General features: G+C 39.0%; 3 protein-coding genes and 1 pseudogene across 3 annotated transcripts; all 4 read right to left on the bottom strand.

Annotated features, from left to right (window-relative positions):
- Positions 1–477: 477 nt before the first annotated feature.
- On the bottom strand, positions 478–2,158 carry LOC142957703 (arrestin domain-containing protein 3-like; annotated as a pseudogene).
- A 567-nt stretch (positions 2,159–2,725) lies between these two features.
- On the bottom strand, positions 2,726–6,945 carry LOC142957191 (arrestin domain-containing protein 3-like). The gene is made up of 6 exons (XM_076098809.1): positions 6,672–6,945; positions 6,519–6,579; positions 6,262–6,409; positions 6,063–6,159; positions 4,366–4,622; positions 2,726–3,664 (listed from the first exon to the last, which is right to left on the bottom strand). The coding sequence occupies exons 1-6, from the start codon at positions 6,928–6,930 to the stop codon at positions 3,410–3,412; spliced, it is 1,077 nt and encodes a 358-aa protein (XP_075954924.1). The 5' UTR covers positions 6,931–6,945; the 3' UTR covers positions 2,726–3,409.
- A 789-nt stretch (positions 6,946–7,734) lies between these two features.
- On the bottom strand, positions 7,735–12,530 carry LOC142957430 (arrestin domain-containing protein 3-like). Its single transcript, XM_076099252.1, has 7 exons — positions 12,240–12,530; positions 11,293–11,334; positions 10,497–10,557; positions 10,068–10,218; positions 9,506–9,602; positions 9,167–9,423; positions 7,735–8,568 (listed from the first exon to the last, which is right to left on the bottom strand). The coding sequence occupies exons 1-7, from the start codon at positions 12,499–12,501 to the stop codon at positions 8,308–8,310; spliced, it is 1,131 nt and encodes a 376-aa protein (XP_075955367.1). The 5' UTR covers positions 12,502–12,530; the 3' UTR covers positions 7,735–8,307.
- Positions 12,531–13,535: 1,005 nt separating this feature from the next.
- Positions 13,536–16,343, bottom strand: LOC142957702 (arrestin domain-containing protein 3-like). Its single transcript, XM_076099652.1, has 6 exons — positions 16,262–16,343; positions 15,647–15,707; positions 15,296–15,446; positions 15,075–15,171; positions 13,917–14,173; positions 13,536–13,810 (listed from the first exon to the last, which is right to left on the bottom strand). Exons 1-6 carry the CDS (start codon positions 16,341–16,343, stop codon positions 13,685–13,687), a joined length of 774 nt encoding a protein of 257 aa, XP_075955767.1. The 3' UTR covers positions 13,536–13,684.
- Positions 16,344–18,449: the final 2,106 nt, after the last annotated feature.

Here is an 18,449-nt window from a genome sequence, read left to right as displayed (position 1 = left end):
GCAGTTAGGTAGTTGTAGCAGAACTATATGCTTTTCATCTTTCTTACCCATGAAGCTAAACTACCTTACTGTGTATGAAGTAAACTAGCTCCACCTCAACCAGCTACAAAAGTAAAATGTCATATAGATGCATCAATATTAATCGTATAATGTCAAAGGTGGTAATATGTCATTCACAGGTGTGACTGTAATGGAGTATTTTTTAACGTTGCGGTATTGGAACTTTTACTTAAGTAAAGGAATGCGAGTACTTGGTTTTAAGTCCAAACACTCAAATGAATCAAGTATTACTGGTAGGCTACTTCGTGACACACATCTCCATCTAGTGGACAACAGAGCGCACAGTGAATTATGCACTTGAGGTAGTTTGAACTAAATTAAAAGCAGCTACAGTTATTCTGTGTTATTGTTTTGAGTCCTGTTGCTCCTTGTCATGAAACATGCATACACAACTGGCTCTTGATCCATTGAATATTTTTAACTAGGAAGGTTTTGAAACCAGATGGATCTCTTTTGGGTTTTGTTGATGCGTTTTAGGCGAGCCCAGCAGAATGACCAGAGGAAGTTTGATTTCTGAGTCTCTTGGGACATCGAGACTGACCTGCAACCAAAGAAACACAACTTATAATACTGTTCTGTATCCACTTATCATAGTGCAGCATACGATTGCTTCGCTCTGGCTCTCAGAGAGCAGGTTGGGAAGAGGAGAACAAGACTGAACAGGTCGGGCTGTAATATGACACTTTGTCCAACATGTAACCATCATTAGCGTGTAGACAAGCCACGAGGGCTGTCCCCTGTAAGCCTCCTCCCTCTTTCTCTCTCTCTCTCTCTGTCTCCCCCCTCCTCATACAGCCAAGTGGTGGTGCTGTTGTTATCGTGCATGGCAAAATACGTATAAATACCTTGAGTCTGTACTCGAGCTTCATCATGCAGCAGTTGAAGAAGGTTGGGTGGAGTTGTGTAGGGATACTCAGAACTTTGGTTGTGGACTGACTGGTCTCAGCTGCAATAGGGTCACCTGTCCCAAAGAGGGTTTCACTTGTGTGTACAGTCCTCTTTGACTGAGCAACAAAGGTCTGCTTTTCACACAGGTAGAATGTGGGTGTTACTGTGCGTGCAGAGTCATTGAGTACCTCCACAGAGACTGCCATTGCTTCACCTATTTACATTTAGGAAGAAAATAACACCGTTAAGGTTTCAGTTCAGGCCATTCAGAAAAAATATATATATATATATATTCTTAGGGAAATCTGTTTACCTTGCTTTACTGCCAGTTTTTCAGAGGTAGCATTCATAGCAACCTTTGCCGAGCCATAAAATGAAATCCTGGTTGCATATTGTTTTTCCTACCAAATAGAAACATACGCCATCAAGAAGCTACATCTTTAAACACATACGTGGGAAAAGCACAAACGGATTCAAGTACAAAGGCAACTCTATTCCATACCTTTAGTCCGATGATTATCATTTCTGATCTGGAGGCAAAGGGGAACTCAGACTTGGTCAGAAAAGGGAACTCGGTCTTGGTTTTGTGGAACAGCCAGATGGACTGCGTCAGCTGTGCTCGCACACTATATGTTATTTTGCCCCATTTCCCCTCGTAAGATGAAGGCATATCTCTGTAAGCAAATATTCCCAATACATAACAACGATTATTTTATTTCACCAGCTGGAAAAGAAATGCGTTTATCATAAATATAGTTATAAATATATATTCCACACTCACGTATTTGGAATCACAAAGGTGAATGGATACACATTTTTCCCAGAGCGGATGATTTCTGAACCTTGTGAAAATAAATATTTTTGTTAAATGAACATTCACCAATTTGTTTAGAGACTATAAAAAATGAATTCAATTCAAAAGCTTTATATTCTCAGTGTGACAATACTAACCATCTCCTTTGTTTTTATCCTGAATAACAATGTGCTCAAAATAAAAGTATTTCTTCTTGTCCCTGTGCGTCCCTGTGGCTTGTCCTTCTTTTTCATGCCACGTTACTTTAGCTTTTCCTTTGGCTTTGACCAAAAAACACTGCACTTTGGTTTCCCCGCTGGTCACCACTGTCACCCTGCCAGAGAGGGTGTCACCGGGAGAGAAGGTGCCTCGTTCATTCACCTTGTTGTAATCCACCAAGAGATGCTTAACAGTCATGATGAGTCTGCATCAAATAACCTTACCAAAAATAACGAAGTGAAATCTGTACGATCCTCCTTTTGTGCTAAATAATTCCTTTTCATTTACCGGAAGCAGGTTTGACTTGATCTACGGTGGTATTGAAGTGGAGCCTTTCGTCGATGAGCATGGATCAGGCAAGGCTGACTTATGTACTGTAGCAGTGGACTCCTCCACAAGCTGTATCTGTGTCACACCATGTGATCAAGAGCTGCAGGTGTCACTTTCACGCAGGTAACTCTAGCCGGCAGCCTTGCAGGCTAAATTAGGCCAAATAAATTGAGAGATTGAGTCAAAGAAACATCGAGAACTTGGTGTCAAATTAAAAAATAAATTGCATCTGCTAACAAGGTGGCTTAGTGCTCACAGATTCAAAGTCAGTACACGTTCCTCAACCTTTCTATTGACATAAGATAATGCTGTTTACCTTAAACTTGCCATCGCTGGATGATGCAGCAGTTCAAGATGGAGGGCAGTTGTTTTCTAAGGGTGGCAATCTGCATAGTCACACTCTGTTTGCTGTGAGACGGCGCAAACCCTTTTAAATGGAATAATATTGACATATGTATATAGTTGTAAGTGGTAATACAATTAAAGTTAGTTAAAATATTTCATTTTCCCTGTGGGTGGGTACACACTGACATCAATAAAATCATGAGTTGAAACGTAAGATACAGTTTAGCCATCTTTACTGGTCAAATGAAAATATATACAGGTATGAATATATAGCCACCTCACTTTTGATTAAGAAAATATAGTAGCAACTAACTATCAGTAGAAAATGATTTATAATTTATAAAGGAAACATCTTCAATACATGTACAGTGTAACATGTACAGTGTTACTATATGTTTAGTCAACTGTAATTATGTTCAACTTTGTACTTAATTTAAGACAGCTGATGCAAATCTAGTATACACATAACACATCAATTCACAATTAAATAAAAAAACACAATTTTGGCACCAGCATGACTGGAAACAAAAAAAAATGATATGGTCACTATTAACCAGCCGTTTTATCACAAAAGAAGAAAAACATTTGATTTAAAGCATCTTAAGCTACAAACAAACATGAGCATGGTAAAACACGACGCAATCTACAAACAAAGTGTTGGTGCTTGAGTTGCATTGTGGGTAATAGACGGCAGATTTTGAGAAAAAGAAAGAGGAACAGTCCATCATGAGTGGGCCCATGTTAAATGAGTGCAAAGCCATATCTGTGGCGTATTTACAGTGCACTCTTATAGTTGATAGAAGGGTACATTGTATGAGCTCCATAGGGAGGTGGGGGCTCCGCAGCATAGGGTGCTGGTTGAGGCTTCATGCTCCAGGGTACTTGGTCCTGGTCCTGGTTCCTAAACGCTTCAAATCCAAAACCAGCAGCACCAGGGGGTTGTTGTATAGCAGGCACCTCAAAGGAAGGTAGGATGACTATAGGAAGCTTGATCTCTGGGTCCGGAGCATATTTGATATTTAGATGGATCTGTGAAAAATATTGCTGATGTTATAATGTTGGATCTTTTTTAATATCACCAGAATAGCGTACAGTATTACATACTGTGTGCATAATGGACTCATTTGGCAAACACTATGAACAATGAATGAGGAATGGGTTAAAAGTCTCCAAATGTTAATATTCAGAATGTTGTTGTTTTTTGATGGATTACATAGTTGGAAACGTTCTGTGTCAATATGGTTTAGTTATCGTGTCTTTCTTTTGTTTCTTACAGTATTCCTTTGTTTTGTTTTGTGTACTGTAGGTTAACGCTCTCTCTGGTGTTTGTGGAATTCATTAGGTGCTCTGCCTTTTCACAAGTTACTTTTAGTATTTTCTTGGTCATTTTACAAACAGTCAGTGAAGAAAATGGTCCCTTTGTCATTTTGTATATTTCATATCATGGCATAAGTAATACGCCTTTTCCTGGAAAGCTTTTGTTTATAACATCACTATATCGCTTTATTTTTATGTCACCTGTAACTGAAAAATGAAACCTCATTCACTAACTAAAAGTACAAATAAGACATTAAAACAATGAAAACAGAAACATGGAAAAGCCCACAAGCTTCCCATCGCTATTCTAACAAAACAGTAATCAATATATGAACAGATTGGCTGAATGGCTCAGAAAGAGGAAATGCAGGATTACCTTCCACAGCTTTTGACCACAATATAATGAAGTTTACCTTCAGCCTGTACTCCTGCTTGATGATGGAGCAGTTCAAGATGGAGGGAGGTAGTTCCCTGGGGATGGTGATCACCTTAGTCACGGTCTGTTTTCCAGAAGATGCAATAGACTCAATCTTCTCCTTTAGGATCTCATTTGTGGAAACTCTCCTGTGACCCTGGGCGAAGAAACTCTTCTTCTCATACAGTATGAATTTGGGCTTCACTGAACGAGTTGACTTGTTGTTGATTTCAACTGTGACTTGGAGAGCCTCGCCTGTAAAATAAATGCAAACAGTATTTGACAGCAGTTGCAATTCTGCATGAGGATAATGTGTATGCCCTCGCAGTGTGTTTCTTTTTGATTGATAGGTGGACCACATGACAACCTTGGAGAAAAAAGTGCTATGTTGTTACTTGAAGACATTATTAAACATTAAAGAGTAACTTAACACCAGGCAGATCAGGGATGGCATAAACCCAATCAATGAAGAGCAGTCATTGTGAAACTTCTATCAGTCAATAGACAAGATATTCAAGCAAAAGCTCACCACAGGCCTTTGTATGTTGTGATTATATCACTTTGCTTCGCGTCAGGCTGAGCAACGCCCCTTAGCATCATATAATCACAACATATCACAGACTGAAGTGAGCTATTGCTTTTATAAAACAGCCATCAAGTATGGCAATAGTAAAGTTATATTCACATTCCAATGTGAATAGTCATCTATTCATAAATGATAAAGTTCACAATAAAACAGGCCGATATTAGCTTATTGCACGTACCAGTGTGTATGTCGCCAATCAGTAACGAGAACTTGTAGTACAGAAATGTCAAACAGTGTCACCATTACATACTGTAGCGTGTCATAGGTTTGTTTCTGTGATTTGTTTATATTTATGTATCAGCCGATTATACCATTATCGGACTCCCAAATATCAATATTGTATCAGCCTTAAAATTCAATATTAGTCAGGCTATAGTAAACATAAACTAAAATCCTTATTGTATCTGATAAAACCTTAGAATATAAGTTCAAAACAATCATTAAGACCATACACTTTCAGTCTCATATGATGCCCCTTAACAAGATTTTCTTTCTGCCTCTTCGGTCGTTTATGGAGACTAACTAGCTGGTGCTGATACAACTTTGCTCTGAATGTACCTGTTAGTGTAAAGTGCACCACTTGCACCACAGGTAAAACTTGTTGGACCTGTATTGACTCTCCCCCACACCTTTCACCTTCTGTGTAGGGATGTGTCCCCTGCCGCCCTTATGTTCCCAGCATGTCCAGAGCACACAGGTAGGTCATCTCGCTGTTTCTCTCGAAAAATATTTTAGCAGTTGGAGGAATAATGTCTGTAGATGCAATGTTATATTCCTATCATAGTTTCCATTCAGCCCAAGTACTCAAGTGGAGAGAGCGGCACAGGAAAATGAGATTGCGTTTTTAAAGAATGGAACTGCTGCAGTCTCAATAAACGAGGCTCTTTTCTGCCAGCATCAAGTCATTCTCATGACGACGTGTCACTCAGTTCCTGGCAGTTTAGAGAGGAGTGAGTTGTTACCAAACAAGATTTTGTAACTCGTGTTTCCGTGAGGAAGCAAGTAGGTAGTGTAAACATTCTTCAACAAATAGCTGCTCTGTGTGTCGAGTTACTGTACAAGGAAATGCTTGTGAATCTAAATTCATCAGATGAGGGACTCATTCTTACCTTGCTTGTATCCCTTCCGCTGAGTGTGAACATCCATTGAAATGTTTCCAGAGCCAAAACCTTTGACAGATTTATCCTTACAGCCAAACTGAGGATCCTATGAGAACAGTCCCCCCCACCTCAGATCAGAACAGCCTCTTCTGCTTAGACAACATTTATCATTAAATGGTTGCAGTTTTGAAGATGAATTATTTCTTACCATAAGTCCAGGAATATTCATGTCTGCTTTGGACACAAATGTGAAGTAGGTTTTAGCCTCTTTTGTCAGCTTCATTGATTGTTTAAGCTCTGCCTTCACTTGATGAACAATTTTGCCTATGCAGGTTTTCAAAGATGATGGGATGTTCCTGTGAAGTAGAGTATAGAAAAATTTAAAAGAATAAATAGAAAAATTAAAATGACCTAAAAAGAAGTAAAACATCAGTTTAAAATAAAGATAAAGTAAAGAACTGGTACCTGTCCGGAATCTTGAAGGAAAAAGGAAATACATGTCTTCCTTTACCAATGACCTCAGTGCCTGGAACCAAATACGTATTATAAGTCCTTAAACTGCATATTATTAATGAATCATTGTCTAAAGTTATTAATTGTATTAATTTGACACTTTACCATCTTCTCTTGCCTCTCTCAAGATATGATGTTTGACATCGTAATATTTCTCATTGGCCCAGTACACATGATGTTGATATTGTCCATAATATTCGCTCCATCTGACCCGAGCTTCTCCTTTTGCTGTAAAAACAAGCGATTGGATTCTGGTTTCCTTCGAAGCCTCTACGATGATTCTCCCATTGACGGTATCTCCATTTGTGAAGGTGTTGTTGCTGTTGATGGCATCATATTCAATTGTGAAGTTTTTGATGGTCATTTTTCACAAAGAAATACACAGTGGAAAATCAAAAACATCTCCAAAAAGGAGAGTCAAGGCTTGTAAACCCCAACCAGCTGCTCCACGCTGTTTATATCTCATCTCAGGAATGCAAATCTGGTCAAACCTGTTTTTCTCTTCTGTGCCCAAAGGTGAGAGACACACATGTGCACACAATGACTGGGAACATTCAGCTCTGCAAACTCACCAGTTTATTAAAAGGTTTAAACAATGGCTTGAATTGCAACTGTGCTGAGACAGTCCGAGCATTCAATCACACTGCCCTCTTAATAACCACCTCAGTGGGTGGAGAGTGATACATGTGTTTATGACTCACATGCTACGCTTTCTCAACGTGTCACATGACATATTTTCCATTCACATCAAACTAATTTCCATTACTGTACATATTGCACTTGCTATTTGACATAATGGGACTTAAGTCCAAAGCAAATGACAGTTGAATGACCTGGAATATTAAGAAGAAGACTAAAAGAAAGTAGTTTCACCAGCTTTCGGAGGATCAGCTTCAGTTAGTCAGTGTCTGTGACTACACAAACTATGGTCTGGTTACTTATAATCCCCAGTCATTTGGATACATATTTTTTGCATATAGGTTAATAAAAAAATATTCAAGTGGTGTCCATTATCTCACAGAAATTTCTGGAAAGATGCAATGCTGCTGATTTTTTCAAAGATGTCATTTTCAATATTTTGTACACCACAAATAAAATCCCAATTGTTTTATTGTATTTGTGTGGCATCATTAGTTCCAGAGGCAGATATGAATTAAAGTCTGTGACATTGTTTAGAGAAAATGGTTTATTTCCAAAGCATTTCATGTTTATAGCAAGTTTATCACACTTTTTGAGCCTTGAATTTGGAACAGCCAGAATAGCCCCACCGGAGGCTGCGAGCTGGCTCACATGGAGTCAACATTTCCTCTTTGTAGCTGGGGGCCAGACTCAAGTACGGTTTAATCTTTGCTGAACAGTTATTAAATAATGGTATCCGATACCAGATCCAGGCTGTAAGTCAGTATCAGACCGATATCTGATATCAGTATTGGTGCAACTCTACTATCAATATTATTCCACTACGTGACACTCCCCTGTATAGAGGTAAATAGAGCTACACTTCATTGCAGCGGATAGTGGCGGATTCTACCAGACCACTCAGACCAGAAAGTCTTGAAAGAAAAATCTCTCTTTAAGAAAACAAATGCATAATAGTCCTTTGGAACGTTGTAAGAGCAGTGAATATATTATCATAACAACATGCAACGCTAATGAATGAATAAATTAACGTACACTGTAATTTATATTTCTATCTCTTTATTTCATGCCTTTAAAATGTCAAAGTATCTTCACAGTCCCGTCATTTATTTCCAAAATCCGTCAGAGGAGGGTACATTCCATATGATCCATAGGGAGGTGGGGGATCCAAAGGTCCGGATGCTGCTGGTGGTTGTGGTGGTACAATGCCCCAGGCTGGTGGGTTTGTGCTCCCAAATGGTTCGAATCCAAAGCCAGAAGCAGCAGGTGGTGGTGCCAGCACAGCAGGAACCTGAGGGGCCGGCAGGATAACTATGGAAAATTTGATCTCCGGGTCTGAGGCATATTTGACATCGAGGTAGACCTGTAGAAAATATGGTTGAAGTCACATGGTTGGATTTTGTTTAATAACTAGAATAATCATAATGTATTTTGTGCATTCACCATTATTTACATCCTGTGTGCATACAAAAATTATTAAATTATTAAATTTAGAGATCTGTGGAGTTTCTCCAAAAAGAATCACACAAAAGTACCATTTTAATCCTTGTGTTTACCAGAGATGTGCTCATAATTAAAAATGACTAATAGACAAAAGAAATCTTGGTCGAAGGAGACCAAAATGACAGATTAGTTAACTAATCGAGTAAGAGGGGGCAGCCCGAGAGTCTGCCAAGTGCAGCTGTAGGAGACACTCCTCTTGATAGGTAGACATAACAATACCCAATATCCCTTCACTTTTCATTTTCAATCTTGCTGCTACATAATTCAAAGATTATATAATCATAATTTTTGATGAGTTGCATTATCTATCCTCTTAAATCCCCTGTGACCCCTTGATGCTGGTCAGTCATGTCGTGTGAAAACTACAACTTCAAGACTCCCAGTTACAAGACAGCAAGTTGTGTAGTGTGAGCAGCAACCTGGCGACGAGTAGTGGAGTAGTGTGAAGTTGGCTTTACCCGGAGTCTGTACTCTGCTTTGATGATACTGCAGTTGAGGATGGAGGGCTCCGCATCAAATGGGATGGTGATGACTCTTGTGAACTTTTCGTTAGCAGACGGAAGGATGGGATCTCCCACCTCTTTAAGGAGGTCTTTAGTACTGACTCTTCTCTTCCCTCGTGCAAAGAAGATGTGCTTTCTGTACACACAGTACTTGGGCGTGATCTTGCGAGACGAGTTGTTCTGGATGCAGGCCAGAACTTTTAATCCCTCTCCTGTAAAACAGACCAGAGATGTCAAAACAATCCTTGGCATGACACTAACAAGTGTCAATATCACTTTAATAAGAGCAGTCACCTTGGAAGAATCCTGTTTTTTCAAGATTCACATCCATGGCTACCATTCCAGAGTTGAGAACTTTCAGTTTCTTATCCTTAGACTCGTGCTGGGGTGTCTGAAAGAGGACAAGATTTATTAATACACCTAAACAACAACCGAGAGAGCGAGAGAGCGAGAGAGCGAGAAGCACACTTAACCTATTATCTTTTAGTCAGGTGTCTCAAATGTCCACCTCCAGTGTCTGCCAGCCAAACAAACAAAAGCAGTGCCAATAGAGTCGATTCAACCGGTGAACAACTAGATATCATCTCTACCAGTGACACAAAAAATATCTACGTTTCAGAACATAACCTCAAAGTGATCATTCACCAGCAACACTGGGTATGTTGTGTGCCTTTTTAAAGCTGTGTTCAGGCAGTATTGGTTGGCTGAATGCAAAGACAGTTGAGGTTTAAGCACATTGCTAAATGCACCTCCTTGCAGGTACTAAAGAAAGACTGTATTTGAGTCATTCAACTGCTTTCACCAATGCATGCAGATTTGGAATGACAGGAATGCAGATGTATATCTAAGCACACACCATGAGCTCAGGGTCACCGGTCAGGTCTTCCTTCGACACAAAGTTGATCTTTGTTGAGTCTTTAGTGGGAATCCTCATTGATCTGCTCAGCTTGGCTTCTAGCGAGTACACGATTTTACCAACACAGCCTTGAAAGGAGGAGGGCATATTCCTAAAGCACAAGAGCAGAAGGCCATGAGATGACTGGACATAGTTTAATGCATTGCACATACGAGACAGTATAGGTCTAAAAATATAATACAACCTTTGACTTTTCTAAATGAGTTCATTAAACCTTTAAAAAATAAACTACCTGCAAGACCTGAGGTTGATCTATGTAGATGTTTTTTTTAGAAGATTATATGCAAGTTCCATATTTTCATCAAGTGTGGAGAGAATAAGTGTGTGTGTCTAACTCATTAGAGAAAGACTTTAAGAATGATTACTTACTGGAAAGGGATCTGAAAGGTGAATGGGTAAACATGACATCCTGCGGCAACAACATTTCTGTCTGAAAAGCAACAAGAAATTGTAAAATATAGCTGCAAGGGGCAATTGCAGGTTCTAACCCTTTTCACGCCCAACAGAAGGAAGCAGCTCAACTGACAAAAGTGCAGTTTTGGGCTTTACAAAGATGAGCAAAAATCACCTTTGTCGGTTTTAATTCTGTCTAAAGAAAGATCAATCACACTCTTCAGTGACTAGGACCATGGTAAATGGACTTGTATAACACCTTACCGGTCATCCGAGCACTCAACCCACTTGAACACTATCAATCTCCAGTCACACCCATTTACAGCCGGGAAGGGAACTGCTGATCTCCCTATTGCAGGACGCCAAGCTCTACCTCTGAGCCACGTTCAGAAAGACGGAAGGTATTGATACTGGTGGTGCCACAAATTGGGTGGTTTGAGAATAGTTTTACAAATGTGGTTTAACATTAAATAATAAAGTATTTATCTATCTATCTATCTATTATCATGAAACCTATCCTGCAAGTTTTGCACTAATTGGAGTGGTCGATTTAATTGAAATATTCAGACATGTTCTGCAAATTTTGTGATGATTGGCCCAAGGGTTTTTGACTTTGGTCTACTTTTTTGATGAGCTATAATTTAACAATAAAAATAACAAACCTGGGTTAGAACCCGTAAAAGAGCATGTTCACTCCAAACATCCTCCCAAATGTTGAAGTTTGAACGAGCCCCCGGGGATAGGAGCCTCAGCTCAACTGTGAAATACTTACATGTTTCTCCATTGTTTGTCAGTAGTGTTTGGTTGTCATCTCCTGCAGAAAATCAGCACAATGAATTAACAGCAATACACATTCGTTACCTGAGCTATGAAATATTTGTTCTTAAGAAAAGTCAGAAAATCGTAGAAAAATATCTATCACAATTTCTGTAAACCCAAGGACACATCCAAGTTCAGTTCATGATCACATTAATGCTCACAAACAAAAATCCTCACAACTGAGGAGCTGGAGGACATTGTAGGGCACATAAATGACCTTTACAATCAAAACAGTTGCTGAATAATATCTTGTCTACTGACTAATTGATTTGACAATGTCATCATATTAGCATAGCATGTGTATATGTATATGTATATATTTTTATTTTATTATTTTATTTCGTAGTTTAATTTGAATGTATCCAACTGTCTCACTGAGCTTTCTGTTGTTGTTGTTATTGCCTTGTTTTTGCTGCTTTGTCTGTCAAAGCACTTTGTGAACTCTGTTTTTAAAGGTGCTATATAAATAAAGGCATTATTATTATTATTATTATATTGTGTTAGCATTTTACACAATTTTGGTGTCGAAACTAATGAGCAAGGGTGTTTGCCTCAATGTGCGTGTGAAGGTTTTTTTTCTTATGTAATATGAAACAATGGAACACAGCTCAATGCACTGCAAATTGATCTGTTTGCAATTATGCACACATTACATTACACAGATCACCATTACCTCTGTGCATATCTCATCTTCCACATGTCGTGTCATAGTTTACATCTCAGGATAAAGACGCTTCTCCTCAAGTTAAAAATGTGCAAACAGGGTGCTGCCTTGAATGAAAAGAAGTTCAAGGCACAGAAGGAGGGCTGCGCTCTCAGTTTGGGAACGATCTGAGCTTTCAGTCAAAGCTTCTGCAAAGCAGCCAATGTTAAATCCTTGTTATTTAATCACGCACTTACCTTTGACATCTTTGTCTCGAATGAAGTAATGTTTGATGCTGAAGTACTTGTCCTTGGAGTGGTAAACCACAGTAGTTTGACCGTGCCTCTCGGTCCACAGGACTTCTGCTTTCCCCTTGAATTTGATCAACAGGGCACTCATTGTGCACTCTTTGTCCAACTCCAGCGTCAGCTCACCTGAAACGCAGTCGCCATTGGTAAAGGTGTTTTTCTCATTAGCGGGGTTATAGGTGACTTTGAGGCTCTTTACGGTGGTCGGCATGTTGCGTGTTCAACACGGAAAATCCCCGATTTTTAACTGGAGTAAATTAAGACCACCTCCAACTTCCGCGATGGGTGTGTCATAGTCCAGAGGAGGGACCCGACCACACATACGACCATCAAATGACTTATAACACAAACAATAGTACAAGCAACACCGTGGGTGATTTTATTTGTTGAATACAATGAAACGATTTGGCTCCTGAAGCACGCCTTTGTTGCCTCAGGCTACATAACTCAAAACAGACATGCAACGTGATATACAAATACATGACTGACAATGTATGTAATGTAAAGACAACTGTGAAAATACCCTGGCAGGGTACCACAAACTCTTGTTCTTGTCTCACAAACTATTCTGCAGTACAGACAAGGTTTCAAGCCTGAGGACCTGAAGCAGAACAGGCTGATAATCAGCAGGTTTGCTGGTATTACTGTATTATAAGTCCTTTAGCTTTTACTGTATAATAATGTAGCCTACTTTACTCTATGCTTTCTGAATAAGGTCTTTCATTATCCTTTTTACTTTGCTGGAGGATTGTTTTTTAATCTTTTAGAGTATAATATTGTTTTTATTTACTATAATGTATTCATATCTATAAGGTTACACGTCGTTTGCTTGTAAAGCAGATGGTATTAACTTGATCACAGCATTTATTTTAAGATGATTTCTGGCTATATTCATGTTAGTGGGCATGGACAAATTATTAGAAAAACCTTTCTCTAAATAGAATCCAATGTAACTACAAAATCAAAAATGGCCAAAATGAAAACAACACTGTGTTAACATTATAAGCTTTGTGATGGTAGGATTTATTGAACTGTCGCAATGAAATAAGAGAGGCGAGGCTTCAGCTATATTAATTGTCAAAACCTTGATGTTCATTACTCCAATTCATCTTTCATGCAAAATGATAGAGTGAATACTGGTGGTGAAAGAATTAAATTCCATTTTCATGAATCCATTAAAAAGCTAACATATTCTTCAAAGGTATTGGTTTTCTCCATGTGGTACTTTGTGGTCTGAATAAGAGACTTTATTATGTATTCATTGTTCATTCAAAAGACGCAAACATTTATTCTGTATGACATAATTTCCTATACTCTTCATATTCTTATCATTATCCTAAATAAACAGATAAGTACAATAACATCATGCTTGCCATCTGCCTGGATAACAGGGTTTAAGCGAAAGCGGAAAAGGTGTGAGCAGGCAGACGCTCCCCATCATTGGGATCCGGTAGAGCGGGCAGGACGACTATGGGGAACTTGATCTCGGGGTCTGAAGCAAACTTGACATCCAGATAGACCTGTGGTGGACAAGAGCCGGCACTTATCATGACAATCGTGCAGCCCAGTTGGCATAAGGACCTACAGACACAGTTTGAGAACAGTTTTGAGAAGAGAAATACACACCTTGAGCCTGTACTCTGCTTTGATGATGTTGCAGTTTAAGATGGACACACACGTGGCGGGAGGGATGGTGATGATCCTGGTGACAGTCTGACCTGCAGAAGGTGGGATGGCGTCACCCTCCTCTTTCAGGATGACTTTGGTTTCGAGTTTCCTCTTCCGCTTTGCAAAGTAACTGTACTTCTTATACAAACAGTACTTGGGCTTAATTTCACGGGATGATGTGTTCTGTATACATGCCACGACCTTTATGCCTTCCCCTGCGAAACAGAGTAGCGCTTAATATACAAGGGTTGTAATCTCAAAACCGGCTCTCATGAATTTAATTCTTCTTCTTAATCTCTGTTTGACTCCTACACACTGTTTGTAATGCTGTTTACACCTGCATTAGTTTGTAGACACACGACAAATGATAGCCAAATATATTATCTGAATGCTGTGACAGAATGCAGTGTACTGGCATCGTCTCTCATATTGTTACAGTATACAACATGAATTCTCATTATGTTACTGGATCTGGATCTAAATCCACAAATGCACCAAAATTATAAACCTGGATTTTAAAGACAATTATTTCATTTAGTTAATAATCACTTTAAAACTAGTCTTTGTACATTTTGATGAACAGCCGTCTCTTCATCTACAAGCAATACAGAATAATGACAAATGCTAAAATGTAGCCGCATAGCACAAGCAGTAAAGGGTTACAAGGTCTGACTTGACAACATCTATCTTAAGTTTGCTAGCATTAGCCACTGTAGGCTACAGGTCAAACCAGACCAATTAAAGCTGTAGCAGCAAAATCCTTGAGTGTTAGTTGCATTTTAATTCGTAAACTTTTACATTTTAAGAGAATGAAAGTGCTATTAATTATATCAAAATGAATAGCTTTAAATGTAAAGCCTGCCAATTAACTTGTTTTGAAGGAGCAACCTCCAAACATGGAGAACATGTTTGGATTATATCTCTGCCATTACTATCAGTACATGCCATATTGTTGCTGTCTTATCTTCAGACCAATGAAAAAGTTGTATTAGTGAAGGGACTTTGAGCTATATGGTTAAACTGTGAAGAGGTAATTATGTTTTACTACCAATCACTTTTCATCTGTTAGTGAATGTATAATCCAAACATTTTCAATCACACATGGTCTAAAATTACCTTGATGGAAGCCTGTTCGCGCAATATTCACATCCATGCCAACTGTTCCCGAAGTAAAGAGCTTCATTTTCTTGTTGGTGATACTGTGCTGTGGAGTCTGGCAGGAAAATTACAAATATGTTGGTAATATTATTTCTCATTACTGCAGCAGTGTCAATGTCCAACAGCCAACAGAATAAACGTGCATTTGTGAGTGTGTGTGTGTGCTGTGAGGTGGGTACCATCAACGACGGATCACTGTTTAGGTTTCTTTTGCAGAGGAGAGTGAACTTCGCCTTAGCTTTGGTGTCTACTCTCATCGCCCTGCTCAGATTTGCCTCCAGTGTGTACTGGATCTTTCCAAATGAGCCTTTAAAGGAGGATGGCAGGTCTCTGCATGACGTGACAACACAACGTACAAAACAGACCGACTGAGTGGCAGTAATAGTAGATTTAGATTAAGGAACTACATTATGTAGCTACTCATGTCCAGTGGAAATTAAAGACTGTTTATATTGTAATAGATGATTGTTTCTAATGAAGAAAAAACTAACTTAAACATGTTTTAAATAACTGTTTTTTTTATAACTCACTGTGCTGGGATCTGAAAGGTGAATGGGAAGACATGGGAGCCCTGGCCAACAACATTATTACCTGAAAGGCAATAAAGTTAGTTAATGTGACTCCCGTCACTGATTATACAAGGTTTGTTAATCAGAACATAAACTGATAAATGCAGCTCTTAGACGATACTCTTGTCAGCAAGGTTGACCACTTAGAATCGTAAAACTGTTTATTAATCGCCCTGAATGATTATGTAAACTCTTGCATGAATCATGTTGTTATATGTGTAAGTAACTCAAATTTATATTTGTTTAAATAATAGGATTTCTTGTAAATCCTTAAATCTCATGGGTAAAAATAGAAAAATTACCAATTGAGGACACCATGGTGTGTGTCATGTTGTACGTGCAAATACAGTTAATACTATTTAAACAATGCTCATAGAAAATGATGGGACAGAAGCAATATGACAGCAATAAACACAGAAAATAGAGATGCAACAGTACTGTTGAGTGATTTTAGATAAATTCTGTAACAATTTGTCATAGCATGTGGTCTTTTTAAAGAGTGCCACATTAATCAAATATACATAGAATGGAATAATCAGATTATATTACATTAAATGTCATGAGCAGCTCACTTACCTTGGCCCTCCTGAACGATAACTTGCTTCATACTGAAGTACTTCTCTTTGTTATGGTACGTTACAATTACCCGTCCATACATTTCTGTCCATTTGACTTCTGCTTTCCCCTTCAGCTTTACACTGAGTGAATCTATTTTGCAGTTTTTTGACAGCTCTAGTGTAATTTGTCCTGAAATATTGTCCCCACTGGTGAAAATATCACTTTCGTTCATGGGATTATATCCCACTGAAAAGCTCTTAACACTATTTGCCATTTTGCATATTGTGTGACTGCCAAGCAGAGCTGTAAACATGAAAGGTGAGACAGAGATGGTACATGTTGTGAGGTGTGTCTCTTGTGGCAAACCAGGGGGGAAAGCCGAGCCAACACAGCACAGGAGGCGGATCCCCAAGCTCAGGTTGGGGGAGGTGATAGAGGGAGTATACTATCCGGTGCAGGTGCTGCAGCCACTAGGCACGTGGCAGTGGTCACACCTGCAGCCCATGAGCTAATTGGAAGGAGCATATATTCCCAGGGCTGTGAAGCAGCAGGGGCAGACAGACTGGGCAGAAGATACAAGGATCCCCTGAACCTCCGGAGAGGAGCTTCAGCAGACTGCACTCTAAAAAGTCCAACTTCAAATTTGTTGTACTAACACCTTTTTTAAAGTTGAGTCAACAAATCCCTTTGAAAAAAGTTGAGCTAGCTCAAAATGTCAACTTTACTAATAAGGAGTGCAGTCCACTGAAACTTTTAAGTCGAGAAAACTTAGCATAGTGGTTTGGGCATCTGCTGAGGTAACTAAGGCCACTGTGCATGGGTAGATGTTAGTAAATATATACATGTACATACGTATATGTATGTATGTGTGTATATATATATATACTATTTTAATTATATATTTTAAATAATAAATTGAATAAAATAAATAAAACATTATTTTCTTTACCCCCTGTTAAGATACTTTGATTTTTGATATCATTATGTTTAGATACCTTATTTTTTTAGATTTCATTTGATTGGTTTTTATACCTAAATCTTATTTGTGTAAGAATGTTCATGATCTGCTGAATGTCTGTTGACAATGTTCAATAAAGAAAGAGAGAGAGGAGAAAACAAAACCGCCAACCGCAGTAAAACCAGAAGAAGAAGCAGAAGCAGAAGAAGAAGCAGAAGCAGAAGCAGAAGCAGAAGAAGAAGCAGAAGCAGAAGCAGAGAAAAAAAACGTCTAATCACTGCACTACACCAGTGCCTTCGGTTAGAGATAGCAATTCCGCGCCGGTCCACGCCAGCTCAAGTGTGGCTGCAGCATGCCGTCTCCCTAGGGTGACCAGACGTCCGGATTTAGGCCGGACAGTCCGGATTTCCAATGCCCTGTCCGGCGTCCGGCGCAGCATCAAGCCGGACGCGTATTTGTCCTCCTTTTTGGAGTTCCACTGGGCCTAAAGAGCCGCGCGATAGAATATTTTGCTGGAACGCAGTCTAACAAATGATTGGTTAAAAGCGTTGTCAAATAAATATCTGATCGGCTTAGGTTAGGTTCTATCCCTATATCATTGGTTAAAAACGTAAACAAGGCTCCGTGTGCTGGCTACGTCATATCTACGCACTGAGGCCGACTGACCTCAATCATCAGAAACCGACGTCGCTTCACGTGACGCTTCAGAGGAAAGGACGTCTCATGTCTGTTAAAACATATCTCCTCGCGTCTTCTCTCCTCTCCATTTGTGTCTGTACATGATCACTGTACAGAGTTGTTTTCTGGTCAGGGCCGTTTTCAACGAACATTCCAATAAAAATGCACTTTAAATATTGATTAAAAAAAAGATCGTATGTTTTCAGTTGATTTAATGGTGTTAAACTACTACTTATATTAATAAAGACAGTTATCATCACTGTCAGAGTGGAGATGTTTTCTCTGGAGTCTGTTAACTGTTAAACAAACTGCATTGAGTATTTTTATACGTGTGTGGTATTTATACACAGTGTGTGTATTTATACTGTGTTCTGTGTCCTGCTTATACGCGCAGCATCGTTTCTACCGGCGGAATGTGTCTTATTTATTAATTATTTACGTCGGTATGTTTTTAAATTCTGATTGTGACGTCATAAAATAACCCACAATGATTATGGTTTCTCTTCATTACATGTTGTAAAAAGTGTTTCCTCTCTCCAGCTCTATGATTTTAATTACATAATACAAGTT

This window comes from Anarhichas minor, unplaced genomic scaffold, assembly GCF_050575085.1.
Source record: "Anarhichas minor isolate MPS153535 unplaced genomic scaffold, ASM5057508v1 ptg000025l, whole genome shotgun sequence".
Classification (NCBI taxonomy): domain Eukaryota; kingdom Metazoa; phylum Chordata; class Actinopteri; order Perciformes; family Anarhichadidae; genus Anarhichas; species Anarhichas minor.
This window is presented reverse-complemented; position numbering and strand designations above follow the sequence as displayed.

What these genes read in the sequence shown, in the direction of transcription:
- LOC142957191 (XM_076098809.1), bottom strand. Translation starts at nt 6,930, where the DNA reads ATGACCATCAAAAACTTCACAATTGAATATGATGCCATCAACAGCAAC. An exon ending in GCGGAAGGGATACAAGCAAG is followed by an intron (nt 4,623 to 6,062) that starts GTAAGAATGAGT and finishes TTTATTTTACAG; the next exon opens with GCGAGGCTCTCCAAGTCACA. An exon ending in AGCAGGAGTACAGGCTGAAG is followed by an intron (nt 3,665 to 4,365) that starts GTAAACTTCATT and finishes TATTTTTCACAG; the next exon opens with ATCCATCTAAATATCAAATA.
- LOC142957430 (XM_076099252.1), bottom strand. Translation starts at nt 12,501, where the DNA reads ATGCCGACCACCGTAAAGAGCCTCAAAGTCACCTATAACCCCGCTAAT. An exon ending in GACAAACAATGGAGAAACAT is followed by an intron (nt 10,558 to 11,292) that starts GTAAGTATTTCA and finishes GTTGCTTTTCAG; the next exon opens with ACAGAAATGTTGTTGCCGCA. An exon ending in AAGCAGAGTACAGACTCCGG is followed by an intron (nt 8,569 to 9,166) that starts GTAAAGCCAACT and finishes TATTTTCTACAG; the next exon opens with GTCTACCTCGATGTCAAATA.
- LOC142957702 (XM_076099652.1), bottom strand. Translation starts at nt 16,343, where the DNA reads ATGTATGGACGGGTAATTGTAACGTACCATAACAAAGAGAAGTACTTC. An exon ending in TATCGTTCAGGAGGGCCAAG is followed by an intron (nt 15,708 to 16,261) that starts GTAAGTGAGCTG and finishes ATTGCCTTTCAG; the next exon opens with GTAATAATGTTGTTGGCCAG. An exon ending in ACAGTGATCCGTCGTTGATG is followed by an intron (nt 15,172 to 15,295) that starts GTACCCACCTCA and finishes TTTTCCTGCCAG; the next exon opens with ACTCCACAGCACAGTATCAC.